The 16,228-nt window shown below is 49.0% G+C and overlaps 1 protein-coding gene across 3 annotated transcripts in view; it reads right to left on the reverse strand.

Moving 5' to 3' along the window:
* Window positions 1-240: 240 nt before the first annotated feature.
* The window catches only part of ABCF1 (ATP-binding cassette, sub-family F (GCN20), member 1), a 21,142-nt gene continuing 5,154 nt past the window's right edge, over window positions 241-16,228 (reverse strand). Inside the window, exons 2-25 of one of the 3 annotated variants that reach the window (XM_011945032.1) lie at window positions 12,843-12,889; window positions 12,380-12,481; window positions 12,118-12,244; window positions 11,934-11,971; window positions 11,742-11,849; window positions 10,631-10,705; window positions 10,438-10,551; window positions 8,446-8,559; window positions 7,766-7,888; window positions 7,247-7,347; window positions 7,059-7,144; window positions 6,628-6,767; window positions 6,393-6,541; window positions 5,319-5,402; window positions 4,981-5,105; window positions 4,672-4,784; window positions 4,358-4,529; window positions 4,115-4,189; window positions 3,952-4,022; window positions 1,944-1,976; window positions 1,690-1,858; window positions 1,450-1,514; window positions 1,286-1,358; window positions 241-1,131 (exon numbers count right to left, since the gene is read on the reverse strand). In XM_011945032.1, coding sequence (XP_011800422.1) covers window positions 965-1,131; window positions 1,286-1,358; window positions 1,450-1,514; window positions 1,690-1,858; window positions 1,944-1,976; window positions 3,952-4,022; window positions 4,115-4,189; window positions 4,358-4,529; window positions 4,672-4,784; window positions 4,981-5,105; window positions 5,319-5,402; window positions 6,393-6,541; window positions 6,628-6,767; window positions 7,059-7,144; window positions 7,247-7,347; window positions 7,766-7,888; window positions 8,446-8,559; window positions 10,438-10,551; window positions 10,631-10,705; window positions 11,742-11,849; window positions 11,934-11,971; window positions 12,118-12,244; window positions 12,380-12,481; window positions 12,843-12,889 — 2,471 coding nt within the window. In that variant the 3' untranslated portion in view covers window positions 241-964. Of the gene's footprint in view, window positions 1,132-1,285; window positions 1,359-1,449; window positions 1,515-1,689; window positions 1,859-1,943; window positions 1,977-3,951; window positions 4,023-4,114; window positions 4,190-4,357; window positions 4,530-4,671; window positions 4,785-4,980; window positions 5,106-5,318; window positions 5,403-6,392; window positions 6,542-6,627; window positions 6,768-7,058; window positions 7,145-7,246; window positions 7,348-7,765; window positions 7,889-8,445; window positions 8,560-10,437; window positions 10,552-10,630; window positions 10,706-11,741; window positions 11,850-11,933; window positions 11,972-12,117; window positions 12,248-12,379; window positions 12,482-12,842; window positions 12,890-16,228 lie in introns of all 3 variants that reach the window. The other 2 variants (XM_011945031.1, XM_011945033.1) reach the window with 2 other exon arrangements.

Raw genomic sequence — 16,228 nt, forward strand, 5'->3', positions numbered from 1 at the left:
GGGAGGCTGAGGCAGGAAAATTGCTTGAACCTGGAAGGTGGAGGCTGCAGTGAGCCAAGATCGTGCCACTGCACTCCAGTCTTAGTGAAAGGACAAGATTCTGTCAAAACAAAACAAAACAAAACAAAAGAGACCTAAGTTCCAAGACGGAAGGTATGAATCACTTTGCTTTTTCCTCACGTGAAGGGTTGGGGGAAAGGAATCCCATGATCCTCAAATAGCAAACACCGTCAGCAAGACTGCAAACAAGATCCATTTAGTGGGGATGAGGGGATTATTAAAAGCTGCTAGAAAACTGAATAAAGCAAATCAAGACTGAGAACAGTTCCAATACTCCCATCAATCTCCAAACAGTGACAGGTCGGCAGCAACTCCTTTCCTTTATTTCTTCCCCTTGTAAAGGGAAATTCAAGTTCAGCAGCATTCCTCTCCTGCTCCAAGTCCTCAACCAGACAAGAGGCTGTAGGCACCAAATCTTGGGTTGGATAATGGCAAAGGCCTCAGAAGCTCACCTCCAGCTCTGAGCTTCAACAGCTGTTTGTACCAGTGACTCAGCATTAAATCCACCAGAAAAGAACAGCACCACCCAAAGACCAGGGAGCAGCTGGGCCTGAAGCTGTAGGGTAAACCAGAGGCAGGCTTCTGAGTGATGACAGTCTTGAGACAATAGGCCACATAAACTTGGCTGGATGGAACCTCACAATAAGGTGGTCACCTTTTGTTTGTTTAGGGGGATGCCAAGGATAAGGCCAGCTCAGTTATATGAAGAAAAGCAGAACAAATAAGTCTTTCAGAGAAATAGATGCAGTCAGAGTGGGATCAAGGTCACACTCCACTTTCATGTGCCTGAGTGGTTGCCAGGTCAGCTGCAGGCCAGAGGCAGTCTTCAGATGAGAAGGGGAGACCACAGGGGACTTCTAGGCCACACAAGTATGCCTCTCGGGAGACTTCTGGGAAGGAAAGCTCACTCTCGGGGCCGGCTGACCATGACTTCACCCAGGGCCTCCAACACCTCCCGCTTGTAGTCTTCGAAGTCACCATCGATTTGGCTGACACTCTGCTCCTCCACCACCCACAGCTGGCAGTTGGTTTCTGTGATGAGTCGGGCATCATGGCTCACAACGATCACAGCTTTGAAGAAAGAAAGTAAGAACAGAGGGCAGGAAGAAAGGAGGAAGAGGGGAATCAGAACATGAAATAAGGGAGTCCTAGGCCCTGCTGCAGTGAAGGACTACAGCTTGGTCCCCATGGAGCAGGGAGGAGGGCACACTCTTAGCTGACTTACCACCCTTGTATTCATTGATGGCCTCCCCCAGAGCATCAATAGACTCTATGTCCAGGTTATTGGTTGGCTCATCCTACAGAGGAGGAATTCCATGACTGAGCACTGCAACTCCCATCTTCCATACTGTTACCCTTATCCCTTCTCCTACAGCCCAGCTCACTCACCAAGATGAGGACATCAGGCTCCCAACAGGCCAGCTCGGCAAACACAACTCGTGCTTTCTGACCACCTGTAGCAAAGGAAGGGGAGGGCTGTCACACCTTCTAGCACCTCACAGTCTGAAGGCAAACCCTCAAGATAAGCCAGTTTGTGAACTGAGGCTCCCTCATTCCCGGTTCCTCTAGGTAGTTTGTAGACATGAATGATACGGTGAAGGGTGCCCTCCCTGGCCCCTGCACTGGTACCAGAGAGTTTGCAGATCTGGATGGTGTGGGCGTGACTCTCCAGGCCGAAGCGGCCCAGGCACTTGCGGGCATCCTGGTAGGGCAGGTTGAAGCCCCGCTGCAGGTACTCAGTGGGTGTCTCCTCCATGCGCAGCTGCTCTGCATACTGCTGGTTGAAGAAGCCAATTTTCTGCCCGAGAAGAGAGGGAGGTGGTCAGTTGAAGTCACACTTCCTCCATCAGATTGCCATTCCCTAAATCCCAATACCAACTTACCAGCCGGTGGTTCTTTCTCATTTCCCCATGGGTCTGCAAGGGAAGAGAAAGTAGTTAAGAGGAGGGTAAGGGGAAAAGGCACTGCAGCTCCACATACCAACTTTTTTTTTTTGAGACGGAATCTAGCTCTGTCACCCAGGCTGGAGTGCAGTGGCGCAATCTCGGCTCACTGCAACCTCCGCCTCCTGGGTTCACACCATTCTCCTGCCTCAGCCTCCCGAGTAGCTGGGACTACAGGTGCCTGCCACCACGCCTGGCTAATTTCTTTTTTTTTAGTAGAGACGGGGTTTCACCATGTTAGCCAGGATGGTCTCAATGTCCTGACCTCATCCATACACCAACTTTTCTGAAGGGGAGACAAACACCAGAAATGGGCCAGGGACAAGTATGCATAAGAAAAGGAATAAGGGCTGGGCGCAGTGGCTCATGCCTGTAATCCCAGCACTTTGGGAGGCCAAGGAGGGCAGGTCAGGAGGCACTTGAGGTCAGGAGTTCGAGACCAGGCTGGCCAACTCTGTCTCTACTGAAAATACAATAATTAGCTGGGCATAGTGGGACATGCCTGTAATCCCAGCTACTCAGGAGGTTGAGGCACAAGAATCGTTTTAACCCAGGAGTTTGAAGTTGCTGAGATTGCACCACTGCACTCCAGTCTCGAGGACAGGACAAGACTCCGTCTCAAAGAAGAAAAGGAAAAGGGATGTTCCCCTAATATGACAAAGGCATGGTGAGCAAAGTAAGAGTAAGGGGCAAAAGGGGAGTTAAGCAAAATAGAGGGAGGACGACAGGGACAAGCAGGAGGGACTAACCACAGCCAAAGAACATCTGCTCTCCATACAGCGAGACTCACGAATGGTACATCCTAAGGGCCTCAGGTGACAAGTTTAGTGTTTTGGGGAGGATCTAATACCTTTCTAAAGATCTAATCTCTGGATGTGAGAAAATGGCCTCTCAACACTTTGCTGGAGGGAGCAGAAATGGCTACAAACTTTCTAACACACTAGATGGCAATATATTACAAAAGTTCAAATAAAATGGTAGACTTGGCCAGGCGCGGTGGCTCACGCCTGTAATTGCAGCACTTTGGGAGGCCAAGGCAGGCAGATCATGAGGTCAGGATATCGAGACCATCCTGGCTAATCTTGGTGCACTGCAACCTCTGCCTCCTGGGTTCAAGTGATTCTCCTGCCTCAGCTTCCCAAATAACTGGGATTACAGGCATGCGCAACCACACCTGGCTAATTTTGTATTTTCAGTAGAGATGGGGTTTCTTCATGTTGGTCTCGAACTCCCCACCTCAGGTGATCCACCCGCCTCGGATTCCCAAAGTGTTGGGATTATAGGTGTGAGCCACCGCATCAGGCTTGGGCTGGTTTTTAACTCCTGAGCTCAAGTGATCCGCCCGCCTCAGCCTCCCCCAAAGAGTTGGGATTACAGGCGTGAGCCACCACACCAGGCCATTTTTTTTTTGGAGATGGAGTCTCGCTCTGTTGTCCAGACTACAGTGCAATGGTGCAATCTCAGCTCACTGCAACCTCCGCCTCCCAGGTTCCGGCAATTCTGCCTCAGCCTCCTGAGTAGCTGGGATGTAGATGCGTGCCATCACACCCGCCTAATTTTTGTATTTTTAGTAGAGACGGGGTTCACCATGTTGGCCAGGCTGGTCGGGAACTCTTGACCTCAGGTGATCCCTGCTGGGATTACAGGCGTAAGCCACTGTGCCCAGCCCGTTTATGCAATTTTTAATTGTTCTATAAAAGACATATATTTCTTGTATAACCAAAACACGTGGGTGTGCCCCCTAGTTCAATCCCAATTCTCTTAGCTCTCCTCCCTGAACTGATCTAAACTCTTCTCCTCCTCTACTGCTCCTCTTAGGGAAATGAATCATCTATGATGAGTTCTGTATTTAACTCTACATTCTCGAGAAGCTCCCTGATTCCAGCTTCTGGCAAGCAGCTGTGTCTTCACATTTCTCATGCTCTCCCTTCTTGGCTCCAGGACTCACCGGTGTCAGCTTGCCAGTCAGCAGCAGGAGTAGCGTACTCTTCCCCACACCATTAGGGCCCACAATGCAAACTGCAAGATGGAAGACAGGTGGTCAAAGAGGTCCCCAGAGACTCTCCCCGTGGCTCCTGCTACACATCCCTGAGCCAACCCCGCCAACTCACTCCTTGAATCCATGTCGATGCCAAAATCCAGGTTTTTAAAGAGTGGTTTCTGGCCCTCGTAGCCGAATGTCACACCTGAAAGCCAGGAAAAGCAGCAATTTATATTATTTTCAGTCCCTGTAAAGTTCCTCTGATGTGCTGGCCTTGGAGAACAGGAGCAATGTCAACCTTGGTGGAGAATCTGGGGTGCACATACATGCTTCTGGTGCTTCCTATGGAGCAGCAGAGGCCCGCGGCACTCACCATGCAGACCCAGCACAGGAGGGCTGAGTGGTGGGGGGTCCGGAAAAGTGAAGCGCACAGTGTACTCCTTAGGGCGCTTCAGGAGCTCAGGGGCCTCCTGGGATTCCTCATCCTGGTTTTTCCGTCGGCATTTTTGCTGCTTCCGAGTCAGGGCTTCCTTCGTTTGTTTTTCCTGGAGAGGAAGAGGAAAAAAGAGAAATCTGTGTCCTGCACAGCAGTCCTCGAAATGTAGGCCAGCGTTCCAGAGTCTTCTTCTTCCTCCACTGTCAGGAGAGAACAGTGGTCCCCAGCCCAGAAGTCCCTCAGGTGCTCACCGCCTGCTTGGTGGACTTCCCGCCTGCCTTCAGCTCCTTCAGCTTTTTCTCTTGCTTCTCATACTGCTTCAGCAGTTCTTTCTGCTTCTGCTGGTACATCTTTTTGAAGGTCACTGGGGCAGAAGAGGGGAATGGGCATCAGTGATTGCTCCTCTCCCCAGCAAAGGGACAACCAGGGGTTGGTGGTGACGGGGTAGGCATCACTGTCTGGAATTCTGACAGGATTCAGTTTATCTAAATAGGCCCTCCCATTCAGGTCTCTTTTCAAGGTTCTATCTCTTCCCTGCATCCACACACAATCCTACTTACTGTAATTGCCCCTATAGTAGTGGAGTCGCTGGGCATCGAGGTGGATGATATCAGTGCAGACATCATCCAAGAAACCCTGGTCATGGGAGACAATCAGCAAGGTCTTCCGCCAGCCCTGGAGGTAGCTGGGTTTCAGAGAACAGGGTGTAAGTGTCACAGCGGTCAAGTGAGAGAGAAGTCAGGAGAAGCAGGCAGACAATGGCGGCTGGGAGGGAAAGGGGGGGGTCTGGATAGAGCTGTCACAGTCACAGTGGAGAACGGCTAAAGGAAAACAGGGCAGGGAGGGAAGGGGAAGAAAGTGCGGAATGGGAACCAATGCTGCAAAGGCCGTAACGCACTTATTGAGCCAGATGACAGCGTTGAGGTCCAGGTGGTTGGTGGGCTCATCCAGCATCAGCAGTGTGGGCTCCATGAATAGTGCCCTAGAGGGTGGGTAGCACAGGGCAGGGTCAGGGAGAGAAAGATCCTTGCTCAGACAACCCCAGAGAAAATTCAGGGAGATAGAGCCTGAGACCATGAACACTCCTTCCCAAGCTCTCCTCAGAGAAGTTCTTGGGCAGGATATGGTTTAAGTTTTTCTTTTCTTTTTTTTTTTTTTTTGAGGCGAGTCTTGCTCTGTCGACCGGACTGGAGTGCAGTGGCCTGATCTCAGGTCACTGCAAGCTCCGCCTCCCGGGTTTACACCATTCTCCTGCCTCAGCCTCCCGAGTAGCTGGGACTACAGGCGCCCGCCACCTCGCCCGGCTAGTTTTTGTATTTTTAGTAGAGACGGGGTTTCACAGTGTTAGCCAGGATGGTCTCGATCTCCTGACCTCGTGATCCGCCCATCTCGGCCTCCCAAAGTGCTGGGATTACAGGCTTGGTTTAAGTTTTTCTGAGACAGGGCCTTGCCCTGTTGCCCAGGTTGTCATGCAATGGCACAGTCAGGGCTCACTATAGCCTCAATCTCCCAGGTCCAAGTGATACTTCTACTTCAGCCTCCAGAGTAGCTGTGACCACAAGCGTGCACCACCAAGTCCAGCTAATTTTTAAATTTTTTGTAGAGACAGTGTCTCCCTATGTTGCCCAGGCTAGGATATGCTTTTTTTCCCTTTCTGTGAAGATAGGGTCTCGCTATATTGCCCAGGGTGCTCTCAAACTCCTGGGTTCAAGATAATCCTCCTGCGTCTGCCTTCCAAAGTGCTGGGATTACAGGCATGACCCACTGCGCCCAGCTGCAGGGTATGTTGATGAGAACTCACCACCAGGTAGAGAGAAACAGAGAAAGACCCTAAGCTCTCACAACACAGATAGTAAGGAGGGAGAGGTAAGCCTTGGGCCTCCCTATTGCCTTGGAAGAATGAGAAGGGATAGAGGGAAAGGGCCCTGGTGGTCTGAGGTTGGAAGGGAGGGCAGTGAGGTGAATGGCCCACCTGGCCAGGGAGACACGCATGCGCCAGCCCCCTGAGAACTTCTGTGTGGGTCGATTCTGCATTTCAGGGTCAAAGCCGAGGCCAGCCAGGATTCGCCGTGCTTTGGCCTCTGCAGCTGCTGCCCCAGTGGCCCGCAATTCCTCATACACCTGGGAGGAGGGAGAAGAGGACACATGTCTGAGGGTCCCAGGAACCCCCGAGTCTTAGCCCGTGTCCCCTGCGCCATCTCCTCTACCTTCTCTAGCCTCTCAGCAGCTGCGTCATCTCCTTGTTCCAGCTGTCCCTGAAGCTGCCGCTCCTCTTCCAGCAGCTTTAATCGCTTGGTGTCAGCTCGAAGAACAGCCTGGACTGCTGGTGTCTCATCTGCTACCACCTCTGGGAGGCAGAGGGAGAACAGTCAGGCAGCCTCAAGAGCCAAGAGTCTCATCCTTCTTTCCCTTCAACTGCATTTCTATTTTGCCTGACCCTGCCCAACTTTTTGTACTCGTTCCAAATAAAACAAGTTCCTCATTGACTCTCCCCTCCTTTCGTTAGCATCCCTTTCCCAGTCCCCAGTCTCCCTCCACATCCCTTCCAACTCCATAGCCACAATTTCTTCTATTCTTGGCTGGCTTTTCTACCCAACTGCCCACCCCACCAAGCCCCTTTTCTCCCCACTGGCCTCACCCTGCTCACACAGCAACACATCAATGTTGGGAGGGATGCTCAGGGCTCGGTTGGCAATATGCTTGAGGAGTGTGGTCTTGCCCTTGCTGGGGAATAAAAGCTATTAGGACCCGGCCACCACTGAGAAATCTCTTCTTATCCCTCCAGGCTCCTCCCCTTTTTGGCCTCCAGCTCCATCCTCTTCTCACCCATTGGGCCCCACCAGCCCGTAGCGGCGGCCGGCTACAATATACAGGTCTGCATTGACGAACAGCTCCTTGCCATGAGCGGAGATGCTGAACTTCTCCAGCTGCAGCCATCAGGAAAGAGGTGGCAGAGGGAAGGGATGATCACATGAAAATTCTCCCTTTGGGACAGGAGTGGTCACTTTCTCCCTGCAGGGAAGCCTCTGACAAACCGACACCTCCAGCATAATCCCCTTCTTCTCCCCACAGCCGGTCCCTGCCCTGTCCACTGCCTGGAATGGGAGTCCCATGCGTCCTCAGCTAGTCTGGTCTGTCCCACACTATTTTCTGCCGCGGGTGGACCCTACTTCTACTGGTTTTTCTATCTTCTTGCTCAAGTTGCAGAACCCAAGGTGTGGAAAATGCCTCCAATCTTTCTTCCCACTGAACTAACCCATTCACACACCATGGCCACTCAGGGAAGATGAGAGAACTGGCTCTTCCCTAGGTAAGTGGACTGGAAGGGGCCCCCTGAGACCTTACCTTGATGTCAGATGCATTTTCTAACATGGCTTGGCGGGAGGACATCTCTGCCTGGGACACGGAGAAGTCATTTTCAGCTGCATTGGCTGCTTTTAATGAAGCCACTTGGCGCTCATACTCCATCTGAGAAGGAAGGAAAAACTACATTTAAGCCACGGTCTACCAGTTTCCCATCACCATGAAACAGCCCATGCTGGCTGGGCATGCTGGCTGATGCCTGTAATCCCAGTACTCTCGGAGGCTGAGGAAGGTGGATCTCTTGAGCTCAGGAGTCTGAGACCAGCCTGGGCAACATGGCAAAATCCCGTCTCTACAAAAAATACAAAGTTTAGCCGGACAGGGTGGTGCCACCCATAGTCTCATCTATTCAGGAGGCTGAGGTGGGAGGATCACTTAGGCCTGGGAGGTTGAGGCTGCAGTGAGCAGAGATCACATCACTGCACTCCAGCCTGAGGAACAGTATGACACCCTGTCTCAAAAAACAAACAAAAAACTCCAAACTGAAACAGCCCATGTCATCAGACATTGAGATAAGGCTCACAGAAGACAATTATTTTCCTACTCCGATTGTTTTACCTTGAGTAGTCCCCAAAGCTGTCCTTCCTATTCCCAATCCCATGTCCCCTAGTTGAAGTATTTAAAAATCCCCTACTTTTGACCGCTAAGAACCAAGGTCTTACCTGTTTTTTCAGCTTTTTCTTCTCCTTTTTGCTAAGGTGAGCATAGGGATCATCTGCCTTAGACTCTCCTCCTTCCTCCTCCTCTTCTTCCCCTTCTCCTTCTTCCTCTGAACCCTGTGAGAACCCAGGGATGGTCAAAAGTAGGGACCCCGGCTGGGTGCGGTGGCTCACACCCGTAATCCCAGCACTTTGGGAGGCCAAGGCGGGCAGATCCTGAGGTCAGGAGATCAAGACCATCCTGGCTAACACAGTGAAACCCCATCTGTACTAAAAATTACAAAAAATTAGCTGGACGTGGTGGTGGGCACTTGTAGTCCCAGCTACTTGGGAGGCTGAGGCAGGAGAATGGTGTGAACCTGGGAGGTGGAGCTTGCAGTGAGTCAAGATCGCGCCACTGCACTCCAGCCTGGGTGACAGAGCGAGACTCCATATCAAAAACAAACAAACAAACAAACAAAAAAACCCAGGGACTCCTTCTAGAACTCAGATTTCATGTCATCTGCCCCCTGTCCCTACCCCAGTTCCACAGTCAGCTCTTTCCTTCACTACTCAGAGTCCTAAAATATCTTGGGATCCTCTCTCATTCTCATACCCAGCCCCTGGTCTCCCTGTAGTCCTTTACCAATTTCTGCTACCAGGAATGGTACAAGACAAATGGTACGAATATATATGTATGAAATGTGACAACGCCTATGTCCCTATAAACGTAATTCCCAATACAATGTAACTGAAGGTGGAGTAAATGGATTTCAAGAGTTTCATTTGCATAAAATGAGTTTCTGTGGTTTCCCTGCTAACACGCAAAGAAAAGATCAGGCAGCCGGCTGGGTGCGGTGGCTCATGTCTGTAATGGCCAACACGAGCAGATCACAAGGTCAGGAGACTGAGACCATCCTGGCTAACATGGTGAAATCCTGTCTCTACTAAAAACACAAAAAATTAGCTGGTCATGATGGCACGTGCCTGTAGTCCCAGCTACTTAGGCGGCTGAGGCAGGAGAATTGCTTGAACCTGGGAGGCAGAGGTTGCAGTGAGCCGAGATTACACCACTGCACTCCAGCCTGGGCGATGGGCAATGGAGTAAGACTCCATCTCAAAAAAAAAAAAAAAAAAAAAGAAAATATCAGGAATCTCTAGTGTACAGTCAGAGGAATCAAGCAGAATCACAGAACCAGGAAGTGTCGGAGGCATGGGGACCCTAGAGATCTCCAGATTCCCCCTTCTATCACACAAAGGAGACAAGTGAGACCCAAAGGGATGGGAAGATGTATTCAAGGTCATAGCCAGTGAAGGCAGAGCCAGGACCCAGATCATCTGAGATAAATTCCAGGCCCTTTCCTCACTGGATCAGGTGTTGCAAACTACAGCCCATGGACCAAGGCTGACCTGACACTTGATTTTACATAGCTCCTGAACTTTATAAAAATAGTTTTTGTATTTTCAAAGACTTGGTTAAAAAAAAAAAAAAAAGAATATGTAATAGAGATTGTATGTGGCCTGCAAAGCCAGAAACATTTACTACATGGCCCTTTATAGAAAAAGTTTGCTAACTGGGCACATTGGCTCACACCTGTAAGCATTTTGGGAGGCTGAGGCAGGAGGACTGCTTGAGCCCAGAAGTTCAAGACCAGCCTGGGCAACAGAGTGAGACCTCGTCTCTACACTAAAAATTAAAAAATTAGCCAGGGGTAGTGGTGCACGCTTCTAGTTCCAGCTACTCAGGAGGCTGAGGCAGGAGAATCTGTTGAGCCCAGGAGGTTGAGGCTTCAGTGAGCCGTGTTCACACCCCTGCACTCCAGACTGGGTGACAGAGTAAGATCCTGTGTAAATAAAAACAAAAACAAAACAACAACAACCCCACCATTCCCCCTAAAAAAAGAAAAGAAAAATGGTTTGCTGGGATAGTAACTATATCCCCAGATCGTGACTCTCCCATAAGAACCCTGGAGCCCTAGTCCCTCATTCTACCTTCCTCCAACACCAAATACACACCTGCTCTGCCTTCTTGGCCTTCTCCTTCCCTTGTTTGGGAGGCTCCTTTTCCTTTATTATTTCTTCTTCTTCATCCTCCTCTTCATTGTCCAGAGCAGCGAATTTATTTTGAGGCTAATAGGGAAAAGACAGGTGTGATGAAATGCTTTAATTCCTGGGCCCCAATACCTCCTCCTGCTAGTTACTCTCTCACCTTAGCCTTCCCTTTTGACTTCTCTTCCTTTCCCTTTTTGCCCTTGAGCACAGGCTGCTGTTCCTCAGATACGGCCTGGAGGAGACACACATACGTACAAATTATTGTGCTACTTTGCTGTGTAATAAGCATTTCTAGAGAGTCTACTGTGTTACCCATACAGATGCTCCTCCATTTATGATCAGGTTGCATCCCATCCTGATAAATCCACCAGAAACTGAAAGTATCATAAATAAAAAATGACAGTTTCAACTTACTATAGGTTTTTCTGGACATAACCCCATCATGAGTTGAGGAGTATCCTAAATGAGTATGACCTTCACACTAGCATAAAGTAGAAAAACTGTATGCCCAAGTATAAGTTGGAGACCATCTGTACCGAGTGCTGCTGACGAAAAATGAGACCCAGAAAAACCCTACCCTCCAGCTTGAGACTAGATAGTGAAGAGAAAACTAGGGAACATCAGCAAGGTTAAGGATTATAAGTCAGGCAAGTGCGCAACCGGAGTGGGTGGCACTAGCACTGGAGGCTTTCTTGAGAGGGCAAATGGACATGGACTAAGATGCACATGCAGAAGAGTCACAAGTAGAAGAGCAAGGACCTGGGGCTTTGTTTCAGGTTCTGTGCTTGAAGCAATAGAATCACTGAAGATTTCTGAGTGATAAAAAGGGCATTTTTTTTTTTTTTTGAGACGGAGTCTTGCTCTGTTGCCCAGGCTGGAGTGCAGTGCCTCAATCTCGGCTCACTGCAAATTCCGCCTCCCAAGTTCAAGTGATTCTCCTGCCTCAGCCTTCCAAGTAGCTGGGATTACACGTGCACACCACCATGACTGGCTAATTTTTGTATTTTTACTAGAGACGAGGTTTCACCATGTTGGTCAGGCTGGTTTCGATCTCTTGACCTCGTGATTTGCCCGCCTCGGTCTCCCAAAGTGCTGGGATTACAGGTGTGACCCACTGTGCCCGGCCTGGGTGTGTATTTTAAAAAGATGATTTTAACAGTATAAGTAAGACAGATCGAGGAGAGCTAGTTTAAAAGCAGGAAATTACTCCACCGTGGCCAGAAGGTGCTAAATGGAGTGAGAATGACTGATCGAGCCACCACTGTCACCTTATTGATCCGATTCTTCTCTGGCTTGGCAGGCTTAGGAGGATGTTTTTCTTCCTCATCCTCTTCCTCACTCTGATCCTGAATCAGGGCTGCAAAAACATTACCACCCTAGAGAATGAAAGGGCCACAGAAGTCAGTAGGATGGTCAAGATTGCATCCTTAGGGTCTCTGTTTACCACACAGATGGCTTACCTTGGTTTTCTTCCCTCCGCGGGGTTTTGGGGCGGGTACTGAAATGACAAGGGGAGAACATGAGATAGGAAACAATTACAATGTCTGGCCCCCCCACTTTAATCCAACTTGAAGATCAAGGTATGAGGCATCACTCTCCATGACTCATGGATTCCAGGCACCCATTCCCCCTCAGGTCATTTACCCTCATCCTCCTCATCACTGGCTGGCACTGAGAGCTTCTTAAGACGCTCCATGAGCTCTTTCTCCTCCCCATCATCATCCACATCCTTCTTCCGCCTGCCTTTTCGGGTATCTCGCTTCTTTTTTTGCTGCTGAGAGCAAAAGAAGAATGAGAAAATGAAGCCCAGGCCCCTGTTGTATTTCTGCCTCACAGAAGGTTCCCCATCAGCTGAGTGGAGCAACATGGGCTGGAAAGGGATTGGTGGGCCCTGTGGCACTTGTACCTGCTGTTGCTGTTGCTGCTGCTGCTGCTGCTCCTCCTTCTCCTTGAGTACTTTCTCTTCTTCCCCAGCCTGTTTATCTTCTACTGCCAGCTCTTCAAAGAACTATCAAGGGAGTTAAGATACAGGTAAACATGGTTCCAAGAGCAATCCAATCAAGCTGTGCTCTGCCACACACGGGCCCACTGGCCCTCCACTCCACCCTCACCTTACCTCCTGTCTGTCTCTTTTTTTCTTTTAGTGGAGAATGGAGTGTGCAGGTCTCAAACTCCTGGGCTTAAGCTATCCTCCCACCTCTGCCTCCCTAAGTGCTGGGATTACAGGCGTAAGCCACCATGCCCAGCCTATCTCCTCTCTTGACAAGATCTTCTCTCCTCCCTTGGACCTCCCACCTCCTTCACATGGCTATTTATTTAGCCTGGAAATACCCATAGTCATTTCTTATCCTCAACCCTCATTTTCTCACCGTTTTTTTGATCTTCTTGTCCTTCTTCCCTTTCTTCACCACTTTGTCTAGAAAGTTAAGCGGAGATCGTGAATGCTTATCTACAAATTCCGAAGCAGTCTGATCTCCCCTGCAAGATCTCTGTAGCCTCCATCCTATTTTATTATTTTTCTAACTTAACTATCACTCCCTAAATATTTGTACTGTCTCACAACTCCTGCAGAAATAATCATTCCCATCTCTATTCATTTATCCAATAAGTATTTATTTACTACACAGCTACCAGGTGTCAGATACTGTGCTAGCGTAGGGGATTATAACAATGAACAAGACAACCGTGGTCTCCTCTGGAGCTTACAGGCTATAGGAAGAGAGATTTTTAAATAGGTAATTCCAGGTGTACTGAAGGTTCCAAAAGAAAAGGTAAAGCCTACTTGGTGGTTGAGGAGAAGCTGGCTTCATCTCTGGTGGCAGCCTCTCTAAAAAGATGACATTTAAGCTAATAACTGAAGTAATGAGGAGTATGAGAAGTTAGTCAGAGACATGGTGCAATTCCAGTGCTGTGCACAGGCCCAGCTGTGAGAAAGCACACACACTGAGAGACAGGGAAAGGTTTGGTATGGCTAAGCTTACAGACTGAGGGGAGAATGGTGCAAGAAGGTAAGGCTGGAGTGAGGGCCCTGTAGTAAGGCTAAGGATTGGGGACTTTATTGGTATGATCGCTTTCACACTTTTAAAGTTTCATTTTGGGCTGGGCGCGGTGGCTCAAGCCTGTAATCCCAGCACTTTGGGAGGCCGAGACGGGCGGATCACGAGGTCAGGAGATCGAGACCATCCTGGCTAACACGGTGAAACCCCATCTCTACTAAAAATACAAAAACTAGCCGGGCGAGGTGGCAGGCGCCTGTAGTCCCAGCTACTCAGAAGGCTGAGGCAGGAGAATGGCGTAAACCCAGGAGGCGGAGTTTGCAGTGAGCTGAGATCTGGCCACTGCACTCCAGTCCGGGCGACAGAGCGAGACTCCGCCAAAAAAAAAAAAAAAATAAATAGTTTCATTTTGGCTTCAGAGTAGAGCAAGAATGGGAGGGAATAAGCATAGTGGGAAATCTGTTGGGGACGCTGTCAGAGCAGTCTGGGTGGTGGTGATAAGCGGAAAGAAGAATTCACAGGATGGGGCTAGAAGTGGGGAATAAAGAGCACCCAGCTGGGCGCGATGGCTCATGCCTGTAGTCCCAGCGCTTTGTGAGGCCGAGGCAGGCGGATCACTTGAGGTCAGGAGGTTCAAGACTAGCCTGGTGAACATGGTGAAACCCAGTCTTTACTAAAAACACAAAAAATTAACTGGGCATAGTGGCGGACGCCTGTAATCCCAGCTACTCAGGAGGCTGGGACAGAAGAATTGCTTGAACCCAGGAGGCGGAGGTTGCAGTGAGCTGAGATTGCACTATTGCACTATAGCCTGGGTGACAGAGCAAGACTCCATTTCAAAAAAAAAAAAAAAAAGCACTCAGAGATGACTCCTTTGTTTTTAGCCGGCAAAATTAGCTGGGCTAAGTGGTACCATTTATTAATTAAGGAGGCAGTGGAAGAGAAGATCTTATAGGAAGAAAGAAGATATTATAAATTCAATTTGGGAGATACGTATGTATACATACACATGTATACAACACACACACCACACCCTCCTTTTTTTGTTTTTTTTTTTTTAAGAGACAGGGTCTTGCTCTGTCACCCAGGCTGGAATGCAGTGGCATGATCATAACTCACTGTAACCTTAAATTCCTAGGCTCAGGTGATCCTCCCGCTTTAGCCTCCTGAGTAGCTAGGACTACAGGCAACCATCACTATGCCTGGTTAATTAAAAAATATATATATATTTTAGAGAGGAGCTCTCACTATGTTGCCTAGGCTGATCCCAAACCTCTGGCATCAAGCAATCCTCCTGCCTCAGCCTCCCAAACTGTTGGAATTGCAGGTCTGAGCCACTGTGCCTGGCTAGGGGGACATGTTGTTTGTAAAACCTACAGGCCATGTAAATAGAGTTATCTGGTAAGCAAATGAACACCTGGGTCTATGCCTTACTTGTTCTGCTTGAATATTATAGCACAAATCACATTGTGTCATATTTACCTGTGTGCTTTCATTCTAGAGAGTTACCTGAGAGACTGTTTAGCCTGTGTTCCCAGGAAAGCCAAAACTGATTCAACAGATTCTAGCTCTACCCCTCTGTCCATCCTTGTTTCCCCGAAGGTAGAGGACCATGTCCAACTCCCTCCCCTACTGGAGAAGCCGGCAACCTCATGATTTCCCTTCAGGCTTAGGCCTATTTATTATCTTCCCTTCCAAAACATCCCTTCCATCCACTGCTATCTAATTCTACCCATAAGCATTTCAGTATTTAACATTTAAAAAAAAAAAAAAAATCAGCCGGGTGTGGTGGCTCACGCCTGTAATCTCAGCACATTGGGAGGCCAAGGCGGGTGGATCATGAGGTCAGGAGATTGAGACCAGCTTGGCCAACATGGTGAAATCCCATCTGTACTAAAAATACAAAAATTAGTTGGGTGTGGTAGAGCACACCTGTAGTCCCAGCTACTTGGGAGGCTGAGGCAGGAGAATCGCTTGAACCCAGGAGGTGGAAGTTGCAGTGAGCCAAGATTGCATCACTGTACTCCAGCCTGGGTGACAGAGCGAGACTCCATCTCAAAAAAAAAAAAGTCTGTGGGGAGGGGGGAGGGATAGCATTAGGAGATATATCTAATATAAATGACGAGTTAATGGGAGCAGCGCACCAACATGGCACATGTATACATATGTAACAAACCTGCACGTTGTGCACATGTACCCTAGAACTTAAAGTATAAAAGAAAAAAAAAAAAGGTCAATGGTATCCGCCATCTACTACATTAAAATATTCTCAAACCAGAATTCCATGTATTCCAAAGTAATCATTTATTCAGGAAAGTTTTATGGTGCATCTACTTTTCCAAAAAACTGGAGGTAATGAGAGACAATCCCAATAGTTAAAGGCTTCACAGACTAAAAGGGCCCTACCCTATCTTTTCTGTTTCCCTACCCACACCTATGGTCTCCATACTGGCTTCTTTCTGATCCTTTATGAAGTCCCAGGCATAATTATGTCCGTCTGCTTAATCTGCATCCTCCATCCAGAACACATTGCAAAATTTGGGACCTTCCTCCTCCCCAAAAAACAAACCACAAAAAAGAAACAAACAAACAAAAAAATCAAAGAAAAAAACAACTGAGCCCAGTATTGGGTGACTAATGTGAGAGTTGAAAAGTTGTGCAGGATTGGCCGGGCGCGGTGGCTCAAGCCTGTAATCCCAGCACTCTGGGAGGCCGAGACGGGTGGATCACGAGGTCAGGAGATCGAGACCATCCTGGCT

This window comes from Colobus angolensis, unplaced genomic scaffold, assembly GCF_000951035.1.
Source record: "Colobus angolensis palliatus isolate OR3802 unplaced genomic scaffold, Cang.pa_1.0 Scaffold238, whole genome shotgun sequence".
Lineage (NCBI taxonomy): Eukaryota > Metazoa > Chordata > Mammalia > Primates > Cercopithecidae > Colobus > Colobus angolensis.